The 14052-nt window shown below is 43.5% G+C and overlaps 1 protein-coding gene across 1 annotated transcript in view; it reads right to left on the minus strand.

Annotated features, from left to right (window-relative positions):
- Nucleotides 1-6833: 6833 nt before the first annotated feature.
- Nucleotides 6834-14052, minus strand: part of LOC143285054 (uncharacterized) — a 65325-nt gene continuing 58106 nt past the window's right edge. Inside the window, exons 4-5 of the mRNA XM_076592240.1 lie at nt 13076-13132; nt 6834-8238 (exon numbers count right to left, since the gene is read on the minus strand). Of these exons, the coding sequence (XP_076448355.1) occupies nt 8152-8238; nt 13076-13132 (144 nt within the window). The 3' untranslated portion in view covers nt 6834-8151. The remainder of the gene's footprint in view (nt 8239-13075; nt 13133-14052) is intronic.

Genomic DNA, 14052 nt, shown 5'->3' on the forward strand with positions numbered 1-14052 from the left:
CGTTACCTACCTATGACCACGATTCAGAACTAATGGCTGCATAGTGATTCACGTTACCTACCTATGACCACGATTCAGAACTAATGGCTGCATAGCGATTCACGTTACCTATCTATGACCACGATTCAGAACCAATGGTTGTACAGTGATTCACGTTACCTACCTATGACCACGATTCAGAACTAATGGCTGCATAGTGATTCACGTTACCTACCTATGACCACGATTCAGAACTAATGGCTGCATAGTGATTCATGTTACATGTCTCTGGCATCAGGGAACAAAGCAAAGTCTGTTAGCGGACAAACATCCGGTTACTCCGAATCAAGAGTTCGGTTATTGTTGGGTGGTGGTTGTTTATTTTTTCCAACACTGATGTGGCGTGTGTGTGTGTGTGTGTGTGTGTGTGTGTGTGTGTGTGTGTGTTGTGTATGGGGGGGGGGGGGGGTCGCATACTGATATGATTGCTTTTTGGTTTTGGTTTTTGTTTTTAACAACGTTAACGTTAATCAAACGTGAAGTCTGCAACCGCCCGTTTAATTTGCTCAGTATCAAGGACCCCCCCACCACCTCCACCACCACCCCACAAAAAGAGTACACAGGATTATTTCCACCGTTATGAAAAATTAAAAAATCTGGAAACATTTCCAAATAATCCTAAACTGAAATAAGAACACATGGCCATCACTTCACTTTGACAACAACAACAACAATGCATCAGTGTTTTTGTTTTTTTTTATAATCAAAAGATGTTTTTCAGTGAACATGTTTTAACAACCAGGCTAATACGATGAGCACAAACAAGTAATTCCAGCTTGATATCAATATATATATATATTAAGAAAGAGAGAAAGCAAAAACAAACAAACAATCGGAGACAAATGGACAGAGAGACTGTGTGTGTGTGTGTGTGTGTGTGTGTGTGTGTGTGTGTGAGTGAGTGTGTGTCTGTGTGTTGGGAGGGGGGTTGGGGGTGGGGGGGGGGGGGGGGGGGGTTAGGGCGATCTCGTTTGTGTGGAGGAAGAAAGAGAAGGGGACAGGGGGAGACAGAGACACTGCCATACCAGTCAATACGACCAACAAGGCACACCCCTAAGTAACTCGCTACGTGACAATTTGAGGTGCACTTCGGCTTCAGGTGTCACTGGCTACTTGTCGAGTACATTGTGGACAATAAACGAAGCAACTTACTAAAGCCTGCAAGAAATTACCTTAATCCCAAATCCACCCGATTTTTAGAAACGCAACATCACACAGACTGAGAAAATGCAGAGAAAAATCATAGACGCATCGACGTGAAATTCGCCCCCTCCCCCCCACTCCTCTACACACACATACACACAGAAAAAAAAAAAGAGAAAAAAAGTGGCAGACGAATCGTATATATATATGACTTCATTTTTTGTTGTTTTTTCCTATCGCCCTCTATCTCAGTCACGATGACATAAAACAATGACTGGTCAAATCAATTTTGCAGCTTCCAACTAGAATCATGATAGGGTAGTTTGATGATGAATCTATTTTCTTTCTTTCTTTTTTTCTTAAGTCTATGCACTGCCACTTCCTTCATATCCCTTGTCTCTTCTACACACATTCTACACACATGCACACCACAAGCACAACACACACGCGATCACAAACATAACCGGAAGCACACTCACGTCGAAGGAAAAGTAAATTAATAATTATCATTGGAAAATTTGCGGCTCACAAACGCGTTCTCAGTCTTGAATTACTGATACATGATAAACGTGTGGCTCACAAAGATTTTGTTTTTTGCTTTGCTCAGAATCGGTAGGCTTGTGAAGAAAATGGATCACGCTTCAGTTTGTTAGACTTGTGAGCAACACAGATTGTGCTTCGATTTGCCTTAAAAAAAAACAACAACAAAAAAACATTGACTTCAGTTGCCGAGAGACGGGCGCAATAGCCGAGTGGTTAAAGCGTTGGACTGTCAATCTGAGGGTCCCGGGTTCGAATCACGGTGACGGCGCCTGGTGGGTAAAGGGTGGAAATTTTTACGATCTCCCAGGTCAACTTATGTGCAGACCTGCTAGTGCCTGAACCCCCTTCGTGTGTATATGCAAGCAGAAGATCAAATACGCACGTTAAAGATCCTGTAATCCATGTCAGCGTTCGGTGGGTTATGGAAACAAGAACATACCCAGCATGCACACCCCTGAAAACGGAGTATGGCTGCCTACATGGCGGGGTAAAAACGGTCATACACGTAAAAGCCCACTCGTGTGCATACGAGTGAACGCAGAAGAAGAAGTTGCCGAGAACCCGGAAAGAATTTTTTGTCTTGAACAGCATAACGATAAAATCGTGGGTCCAAGTCTCCCACAGCCTAAAACCATTTAGATGTGAATCACGTAAACCGAATCTTCCAGTGTGTGTTTTAAAAAAAAAAAAAAAAAAAAAAAAAAAAAAGAAAAAAAAAAAAAAAAAAAAAAAAGAAAAAAAAAAGAAAAAAAAAAAAAAAGAAGAAGAAGAAGAAGTAGTCTGGAATGTTCCTTGCATCTTCTTTCCCACTGTCATGACAGATAACTCGACTCGTTCTTGCCATGGACACGACAGTATTATCCCCCTTTGCATATGTTTTCTTGGAAATCCAAAGGCCGGTGTGGATCTGATGCTGGTTGAGGAGGAAAGAGACAAGCAACAGTTCTTTCAGTTGCTTGCCTCGGGGAAAGGGAACTCCAACGACAGGTTACCCCCGAAAACGGAGTATGGTTGCCTGCACGGCGGGGTAAAAACGGTCATACACGTAAAAGCCCGCCCGTGTACATACGAGTGACCGTGGAGTTGCAGCCCACGAACGAAGAAGAATGAAAAAGAAGGACGACAGGTTAGCAGAGCTGCCTCTGAAAAATAAACACTCTACTGAACACTCAAACGTTTCATGGATGACCCAGCATACGATATTAGTCCCCCTTTGTAATTAAGTTTAATAAAAAAAATTTTTATATTATTATTATTCATTTTATCAAGCGCCTGTGTGGGAAAATAAAAATGATGGTTACTAAACATTTACATCAAAAGCTTTACACTTTACAAGACTGTATCTAAAGACACGGGGATAAGAACATAAAGACCTGATGTGGAAAGAGAGAGAGAGAGAGAGAGAGAGAGAGAGAGAGAGAGAAGCAGATCGATATCAACTTGAAGCTGGTGATACTTCATAAAATGGGACCGATCATATTTTCACTGATCACTGTTTTACACACCCCCCCCCCGTCCCCCCCCCCCCCCCACATATATATATATATATATATATATATATATATATATATATATATATATATATATATATATATATGATAATTTTCTGTGATCATTATAAGTTTTAGAAAACAAGCAGTGGATTTTTATCTTAAAGAAAAAAATATATATATATAAAGAGAAAAAAAAGAACAGAAAGAATTGACAAACATCATCAAACCCAAGCAACTGCAGCTAACTCTGATTTTTTAAACCCAGCCCGTGCCAGGAGAAAAAAAAAAGTGGGGGAAGAAAGGTGAACAAACAAAAAGAAACAGCTGAAAGTCAGCAATATCAGTGTCAAAATTGTTTCTTTCTGACCAGTATGATTACTCCCCCCTTAACCTCAAACCACCATTTCTCTCCCCCGCCTCAACTTCAGACCAGTACGTGCTAGTACGTATAGCTTACGCTGGCTTTCTGAAATGTATTCCATTGTGTAAAACGCGCCATTCGTTCCCCGACAGAAGTCCAACTGGGAATAAAACTGATCACAGGGGAAAATGTTCACCAACACTGCACAGATACAACAGTACTAGTTCCTACTTTGCTGGGGAAAATAAGTACGAGAAAGGGGAACAGAAAGGTCCATTTAGTTTTGGTCCCAAAACCATACTTGCACACTTTTAGGAATATCATAATTATGATGATTTAATCGGCCTTTTTCCCCCTTCTATTTAAAAAAAACAAAACAAAAACAATATTGGTCCCCGAAATAAGCGAATTAACTCGCAAAATGCGTACTTCACAACGCAGAGCATTATTTGATTTCGAGCGAACTTCTTTCCATCGCTTGTATGTTGTGTGCAAGATGCACCATTTGACTCCACGACAACCACAACGTTTTCAGAGCCACTTGTTTCCACAAGTGTGAAGAAACCTCTTCAAGACAAAGACACGTGTGTTTGGCCCTGATAAACGTCTGTACAATGCCGTTTCCGTTCAGCTTTTATTGAGTGCTGAAGATACAGCATTGCAACTCGTGCTTTGTTGATTATTAAAAAAAAAAAAGGAAAGAAAAGAAAAAAAAAAAAGATGATGGTGGGTGTGGAAGACAGGGACATTTTGACAGTTCCCACTTTACCACGATTTTGTATTGTATTGTATTGTATTGTATTGTATTGTATTGTATTGCATTGTATTGTATTGTATTGTATTGTATTACTCTTTTTTTTGTGGTCACAACATATTTCTCTGTATGAAATTCGAGCTGCTCTCCCCAGAGAGAGCGCGTCGCTACACTTACGTCGCCACCCTTTTTTTTCTTGCTAGTTTTCCTATCGAAGTGGATTTTTCTATATAATTTTTGCAAGGGACAACCCTTTTGTTGCCGTGGGTTCTTTCACGTGCGCTAGATGCATACTGCACACGGGACCTCGGTTTATCATCTTATCCGAATGACTAGCGTCCACCAGACCACCACTCAAGGTCTAGTGGAGGGGGAGAAAATACTTCCGACTGCCAGTGTGATTCGAACGAGTGCGTTCAGATTCTCTCGCTTCCTAAGCGGACGCGTTATGTCTAGGCCATCACTCCACATTTGATGATATAAGGGATAGAGCCAATTGTTGGGGCAAGTTCACGTTCTTAAAAACGAGTCCCCTGCCTGTAATATAACTGAACATCAAAACCGTGCTGAAAAAAAAACACGGTGGATGCCTCCATCGTGCATGGTGGAATGTGATTCACAAACAGCATGATTCCCCCGGTATTCATGGAATACACACAGCGTCCAGTTAGTCAAAGAATGTTCCTACTATCTCCACGGTAAATTCAATATACTTAGGAATATTCTTAACTCCAAGCAAACTTAGCGCCGCAAAGATCGTCTTATGCATCCCGGACATGCCCACAACCTGTGGGAAAGCGTGTGGACTTAAGAGACCAACACCAACTTTGTGATTCTTTCGTGATACGCTCACCCCACTTAAGCCAAACAAAACAGGTTTTCGTCGTTTAAGCCAATAGCTGCATGAAAAAAATGTATGTATGAATGCTCTCATGTAATTATCACAGTGAAACTAACCATATTAAGATGTCAACAGAAATGGAAGCGGAAGTTCACTGGGACGAAAAAAATATGGGGGAAAACATCGCTCTGAGGTGTACCATCTTCCAACAATAGTCAATGTGAAAAGCCAATGAACCAGTACAGTATTCTCTGAAACACTGCCAAATAACAAGATAATCATCTTCTCTGAAACACTGCCAAATAACAAGATAATCATCTTCTCTGAAACACTGCCAAATAACAAGATAATCATCTTCTCTGAAACACTGCCAAATAACAAGATAATCATCTTCTCTGAAACACTGCCAAATAACAAGATAATCATCTTCTCTGAAACACTGACAAATAACAAGATATTCTCTGAAACATAGCGAAGTAACAAAACATTCTGTGAAAAACTGTGAAATACCAAGATATTCTCTGAAACGTTATGAAATGATATAACAAAATAGTCTCCGAAACACTGCGAAATAACAAAGCATTCTCTGAAACATTGTGAAATTACAAAAGTACTCTCTAAAACATTGTGAAATTACAAACATGCTCTGAAACATTGAGAAATTACAAACATAGGAAACACTGTGAAATAACAAACATATTCCCTGAAAAATTTGTGAAATAACAAAATATTCTCTCAAACATTGTGAAACAAGAACAAAGTATTATCTGGACCACTTTGTAACCAAAAAAATACACAATATATTCTCTGAACATTATAAAGTAACAAACGTGCTTGTTTGCTGCATCGGCTTGCACTGAGATGGGAAAGAGTAAACGCTCTGCAGTGAACAGCTTCCTTTTGAAATCGTCTATTTCCATCGAACAAACAAGACAGCTTTTCAGCCATCCGCTCACGTCATTGTTGCTTTACTCCCGTGTGTTCATTGCGAGCGGCTCACGACACACGATTTCCGAAGGCACCCCCCTCCGGAGACCTTACGTCACTACGATCACCACAACACACGGTGATTCAGACATGACATTTGATCAAGCAGCCGGCCAGCTGAAGGAATACATCGAAGCACTTGAGGTGATGAGGCCTCGAGTCCGTAGCTTCCTCGCTCGTGGGCTGCAGCTCCCACTTTCACTCGCATGTACACGAGTGGACTTTTACGTGCATGACCGTTTTTACCCCCGCCGTGTTGGCAGCCATACTTTGTTTTCGGGGGTTGGTAGCTTATAATTTCCTTTTTTGACAATGAGGGAAAACAGCAGCATCCGGTACACGGAGTTTGTTGAGCTTGGCATTCATTCACCTTTCAGCTTGATCTCTCTCTCTCTCCCCCCGTTTAAGCGCTGCCCTGTGCCCCTTGCACAAGTTGAAGGAGGAACCTCATCTCTCGCGCCCACAAAGATATGTAACAGAATGTCCGCGTGGTTTCTTCTGTCCCAGTCAGTGAGTGGCCTCTTCAAGTTCTTTGCTCTGCTTTTTGTTTCTTAAGCAGGGATGAGCACCAGTTGCCAAAAATTGAAATCCTGGCTGTCCCCATTTTTTTTTGTACCCCCCCGTTTTATCATTATTTTTTTTTTATCAGACATAATTGATTAATGAGCTTCTTTTATTTTTTAAATTTTTTTTAATGTATCTGAAAGCTTTTCTCCAGAAGGGTTTTCCTTTTCCATTGTCCTAATTGCACACCTAACCGATACATCATTTTTACTGCCCTGCTTGTGTTACGGTCGTACATCATTATATTTCTGTGCCTTTCTTTCCCTTAATTATTGTCAATTCAGAACAAAGCGACTTACGAATTGTAGGGTAGGCACTTTCGAATTGTAGGGTAGGCACTTACGAATTGTAGGGTAGGCAAAGCTTAAAAAATGAAACTAGGCCACGAAAGTGACGTTCGGACACACCAGTTGCAAAAACAAAGCCACGTGAACTCTGTCAAAGTAACACTTCACACAGTTAACACAGCAAAATCGTTACGAAACGTCTTGAGCCTTGTTTCTCCTGTCTGTATGCTTCATAACCCCACGACAGGCAATCTGCACTCGCGAACGCTTTCATGAACAATAAGTCATCTGAAGTTTGGCTGCGGGGACATATGTCGAAATGAAATCGAGCCAGCTCAAAGTGTTATTCTGATTTTAATAATAATAATAATAATGGTATTTGTATAGCGCTAAATCTTGTGCATAAACAAATCAAAGCGCTTTCGCACCAGTCATTCTCACGCAAGCATAACTCTAAAACTGAAAAAAACTAAAAAGACAAGGAAGAGGCAGGGAAGGGAGGCTACTTTGGGAAGAGGTGGGTTTTAAGGCCAGACTTGAAAGAGCTGAGTGTGGAGACTTGACGAAGCGAAAGAGGAAGTTCATTCCAATTGCAAGGTCCAGAGACAGAGAAAGAACGGTGGCCAACAGTCGAGAGTTTGAATCTGGGTATATGTAAGTGGAGTGGATCCGAAGCTGATCGTAGTGAGCGAGATGGAGTGTAGAGGTGAAGCCACGGCAGCACCTGTAGAAGAAACACATGCCCATTTCGGATGATGGAAGAGATGCAGTCGGTGTGCGATGCGCATGCTGCCCAATGACTGGAGATGATGACTGACCCCGTGGGCAAGAGACACGCCGCAATCAGCGGACACGGTCAGCTCGCTGTGTGTCCGGCCTGTGTCCGAATCAGCTAGCAGTCGGTCAGCTGACAGTGTGCTGGCGGTGTGTGGATGCTGCTGTTGCTGCTGCTGCTGCTGATGATGATGATGGTGGTTACTGCTGCTGTTGCTGCTGCTGCTGCTGCTGCTGATGATGATGATGATGGTTACTGCTCCTGCTGTTGCTGCTGCTGCTGCTGCTGCTGATGATGATGATGGTTACTGCTGCACAGCTGGCGCCTTGGCCTCCTCACCTGCTGCTGCTGATGATGATGATGGTTACTGCTGCACAGCTGGCGCCTTGGCCTCCTCACCTGTTGCTGCACTGCCTGCCGCGCTGGTTGACGGTCCTCCTGCCCCGTCCGTCTGGAACATGGAACATGCACACACACACACACACACACACACACAGGCACATTCGCATACACACACACACACACACACACACGCAGGCACATTCGCATACATACACACACGAACGCACGCACACACACACACACACACACACACACACACACACACACACACACACACACACGTATCATAGTTATGTATAGGCACATATACGTCACAAGGTATTTAATGTCTGCAACCATGAGACTTATTCATTCATTACTTTTTTTCTTTCTTTTTTTACGTGAGTGAACAAGACAGGATCCCGCACAGTTACAAACACGATACAGCATTGCTTCATGATCTATAAGTGAACGTTTTTTTGTTGTGTTGTTTGCTGTGAATTACAAATAACTCTGTTGGTGGTGTTTTTCCCCCTATCTTTTGGCGAAAATCTAACGGAAATCAATGGTTAAAGTCACAGGCATGTCGTAGGTTTCTATGTATCTTTGCCCACCTTTCTTTTCTATGTTTCTTTCTTATTTGATTTTGAGGTTTTACGGGATTGATATTGACTATGTTTCGCCTTCGTTCTGGCCCTGTGTGGCTGGCTAGGTCTGGTGGACCGTTGGAAGGACATAATACTTGTGCTTGTGTTGTTGTTGTTGTTGTTGTTGTTTTGTGTGCGTGTATGCGCGCGTGCGTGCGCGCGTGTGTGTATGTGTTCACGGGCACAGACTCGATCATGTGTAAGCGTACCGAGTCAGAGAATTCCTTTACAAAAAAGAAAAAGTGCGCACATACCAACCCGTATTTACTATTAATACCACCACTACTACAACTTTCAGTTACTATCGTCAACTTCAGTAGCAGCAGTCGTGCTGGTCCAACACGATGAGCACTACTACAACGTACAGCTACAATCATAACCTTAAGGGGGGACACGGCAGTGTAAAAGAGACCAAAATGATAATTTTTTTTTTCATGATTTGGGTTTTTGAAGGATTTTGATTCTTGAACATCTCTTCTATCATAAGCATAATTTTTTTTCCTCTGTAAAGATGTCTTTAACAATGAAAAAACTGCCATAAAGATTGCTTGCTGAATCACGGAAGTGTCTATTTTTGTTCAATTTCGACGCAAGTCATCAAGTTTCTGGCCTTGACAACATACCTTGGACTTGCTCAATGATGAGTAAACCTACAACCATGAGACTTTGCATGATTGTTTTATAACATGTTATTGAAGTTTTGTCGTGAGTATGTATGACACCTAGTAGACAAAAAAAAATATATAGTTGGAAAGGAAAAAAGTCGATATTTGACTGTAGTGTCTGACCTTAAGTAAGTAGCAGTTGTGGTGATAGTATTCCACGTTCATCATCATCATCATCATCATCATCATCATCATTATCACCCCGCATTGTCCTCAGATCCATCGCAAATCATGGTACAGTCGTCTCAATGATCACAGGGACCAGGGACCAGCACCCCACCAGCGCCATTCCAAAATCCCTCCACCACCCTATCTCTTCTCTAATCTCCCACAAGTTCCATTGTGATTCTTTGGAAAAAGAAGAACTGCGACGATGAAGAAATGTGTTGATATATGATGCACACAAAAATCTCCTGTACAACAGAGCTGGCTTTTTTTTTGTTTTGTTTTTTCTTTTAGTGACTCCAAACCATTGAAGCCTTATAAGGTCTTGCTGCAAACAGAAACGCCCCAGCAACCCTTCTGGTGCTATGTATATATATATATATATATGTGTGTGTGTGTGTGTGTGTGTGAAGCCTTTATAACTGAGCCAACTAACTGTTCAACACCATAGAAATCGATAATTTTTATTTCCAAAGCTCGAAACGAAATCAAACCGCCAGCAGCACGTCATTCATATCGAATCATCATGCTTGCATGTTTTATAACCCCAGCTGACCAATACTATAAGAGTATTTTCCTGTGTGGCTTTGATTCTTGGAGTTTTTACCAGCACCATTGTATAATTCGTTAAAAAATGAAATAGAATAGAAATAAAATAAAATAAAATAACAAAAAGAGGAAGACGAAGGGGGAAACCTGCCAACCAACAAAACGCTGTTCTCACCCTAAACCTAATGTAAATCACTCTCTCTCTCTCTCTCTCTCTCTCTCTCTCTCTCTCTGTCTCTCTCTCTCACACACACACACACACACACACACACACACACACAAACACACACACAACACACACACACAACACACACACACACAACACACACACACACACACACACACACACACACACACACACACTGTATCACTCACTCCAATCTGTATCTACAAATTCACAAAATGACAGTGCCCTACTTCCTCCCCATTCCCTCTCAGCAAACTGCCGAAACAACTTGTCTCCATGCCCATCAGGCCACGCGATACACGACTCCACACACTTTCAGACATTCCATTCCAATGACCGAAAAGTGGAGTGGAGTCATATCCCCAGAGGTAAATAACGCGTCCGCCTAGGAAGCGAGAGAATCTGAGCACGCTGGTTCGAATCACGGCACAGTCGCCAGTATTCTCTCCCCCTTCACCAGACCTTGAGTGGTGGTCTGGACGCTAGTCATTCGGATGAGACGATAAACCGAGGTCCCGTGTGAAGCATGAACTGAGCGCACGTAAATGAACCCACGGCAACAAAAGGGTTGTCCCTGCCAAAATCCTTAAGAAAAACCCACTTCGATAGGAACCCCCCACCCCCACCCCCCACACCCCAAAAAAAAACCTGCATGCAGGAAAAATACAAAAGAAAAGGGTGACTTGGTCCTCTCAGTGTAGCGATGCGCTCTCCCTGGGGAGAGCAGCCCAAATTTCACACAGAGAAACCTGTTGTGACCAAAAAACAACAACAAAAAACAAAAAAACAACAAGACAACAACAGCAAAAAAAACCAAACAAACAACAATACACTGACACAAAAAGTGGAAAATGCCTGCTTAGTGCCACACTGAAACCAGGATTCGTGCCGTAAAAAAATTCATCAATCCAGATCTGGATGAACGCTTCTCCCTCGGTATCCCATTTTTGCCACGAGTATCATTATCATTATCATTATTATTGTTATGACATTTTTCATTTACCGGAGTTCCCATGCCCCACATATCGGACGGACAGACGGACAACCCGTCACAAGATCAATGACCTTGATAAACTGGGTCAGGGTCAGGCAGGGCGGAATGGGGAGTGGGGAGGGTGTGGGGGTGAGGAAGGGGAAGGATGAGGTGGGGGATGGAAGCGGGGAAGGAGAGGGTGGGGTGAGTGAGGGGGGAGGGGCAGGAGAAGAGGAGGCAGCACAGGAGAACGTTACGTTTGAAGGGCCGGGCGACCGGAAGTGTCACCACTGACCAAACCCGCAGGACTGGAGCCTTCTGTGCCGCCGATTGTAATCACAGGACCACCACCACCACCACCACCACTACACCACTAACACCACATGGAGGGGAGGGGGGGGGGGGGCCTACCAGGGAAACGTAACTCCCGACCCTCCCCTCCTGGTATGCTTTCATCTCGATCACTTATCTCCCCTGACCTAGCGCCTCCCTGACCGACAGCTCCAAGTGGTGGCATGCGGGCGAGTCAGGTTACTGGGGCACTCGGCAGTCGCGCTCACAACCGCCACCACCACCACCACTACAACAACACAGACCATGCAATAATAATAATAATAATAACAATAAGGGGGTCACAAGCTACGTTCCAAAATACTCTCTCTCATCGCCGTCTCTTGTTATGTGTCGGACTTGTTGTCGCGCCACGCGCTCGTCTCGCGCATCCCGTCACGTGATATGAAGGGGGGGAGGAAGGGAGTGTTCTACTCACTCACTTACTACAGGAAGATCCGGTGACGATAACGTTTGCAGCATCAGCCCTGCGGCGACTTTCCAGGAGTTTTGTTTCTTTTTTCTTTTCTTTTCTTCCCCCTCCATGACTTCTCTTCTCAGATGTCAGACCTCGTTTCTTCTGGGTTGGTTGGTTTGTTGATGTTTGTTGTTGTTTTTTTCTGATCATGTGGGCCGCCAAATCATTTTAAAGATCCAAATGAAATGCCGAAACTGAATCTTTTTGTTCAGTCCACTGGTTTGTGCAGACTGATGTAGAATCGAACCTGTTGACGTATTATGGTACCTAGAAAACAAGAAGAACAAGAACAAGAACAACACACACACACACACACACACACACACACACACACACACACACACACACACACACAGAGGCGCACGTACACGGCGCGAGCATAGTTGGAGAAATTACCAAGGACAGTGATTGTCTCTAAATTCTCAAGTGGAAGTTCTAAGCTGCATGACCAAGCACCCCAAGGTACCACTAACGTTTACGAACATAGATACCCCCGAAAGTGGAGTATGGCTACCTACATGGCGGGGTAAAAACTGTCATACACGTAAAAGCCCACTTGTGTGCATACAAGTGAACGTGGGAGTTGCAGCCCACGAACGCAGAAGAAGAAGAAGAAGAAAATAGACATTGCTGGGTTTTCGAATTTTACGATATATTCCGATCTGAGAAAAGCTTGCATGTAGGCTACTCAAAAACTCAAAAGAAATGCCAACTTTTATTTCATTCCGGTGAAATGATTGACTTCGATCTAGGAGAAATACGATCGTCAAAACATGGCAATGTCTGTGCAAGTTTGCGAAAGTCGTTTCTATCACAGAGAGAGAGAGAGAGAGAGAGAGAGAGAGAGAGAGGCAGAGACAGACACAGACACAGACAGACAGACAGAGAGGAGGGATGGGGTGAGGAGTGAGGAAGACAGGCAGACAGACAGACAGACCGACAGACAGACATGCATGTATGAAGATCAACCAACCTCGTCATCTCCGCCTCGAAATCGGCTGCGTTTTGTTTTCTGAGGGCTGTAGTTCTTCTGCAACACAAAACACACACGCACACACACACACACACACACACGCGCGCGCACACTTACACGCACACACACACGCACGCGCACACACACACACACGCGCACACAACACACACACACATACAAACACACGCACGCACACACACACACACGCACGCACACACAAACGCACATACACACACACACACACAGAACAAAAGTTTAAACAGTTCCAAAGTACACGCTACAATTAGGCATCAAATGTAATGTATTAATCTTTTGTCATAGCAGATTTCTCTGTAACACACGCACACACGCAGAACTAAAGTTTAAACATATGCACAGTGAAATCAAGCATAACTGCAATGTATTGCATTTTTCTTGTCGTTGTTGTTGCTGATTTCTTTGTAATGCACACACATATATAGCACGCTGTGATGGCGCAAATCCACAATATTACCATTTATTTCTATTGGATGACAGGCGCAATAGCCGAGTGGTTACAGCGTTGGACTTTCAATCCGAGGGTCCCGGGTTCGAATCTCGGTAACGGCGCCTGGTGGGTAAAAGGGTGGAGATTTTTCCGATCTCCCAGATCAACTTATATGCAGACCTGCCAGTGCCTGAACCCGCATTCGTGTGTATACGCAAGCAGAAGATCAAATACGCCCGTCATCCATATCAGCGTTCGGTGGGTTATAGCAACAAGAAACATACCCAGCATGCACACCCCCGAAAACGGAGTTGCAGCCCACGAACGAAGAAGAAGAAGATTTCTTATGAATTAGAACCGAAAAGAGGGCTGTAGTTGTTCTTCTGCGCGGTACTCTGAAAGTCTCTCTGAAAGCGTTTGATATCAACCCTGACTCCTGGGAGGAATCTGCAGTGGACCGTGATAAATTGCGCGCTGCTGTGCACAAAGGCGCCAAGTTGTGCGAGGCCAA

The sequence above is a fragment of the Babylonia areolata genome, chromosome 8, assembly GCF_041734735.1.
Source record: "Babylonia areolata isolate BAREFJ2019XMU chromosome 8, ASM4173473v1, whole genome shotgun sequence".
NCBI lineage: Eukaryota > Metazoa > Mollusca > Gastropoda > Neogastropoda > Buccinidae > Babylonia > Babylonia areolata.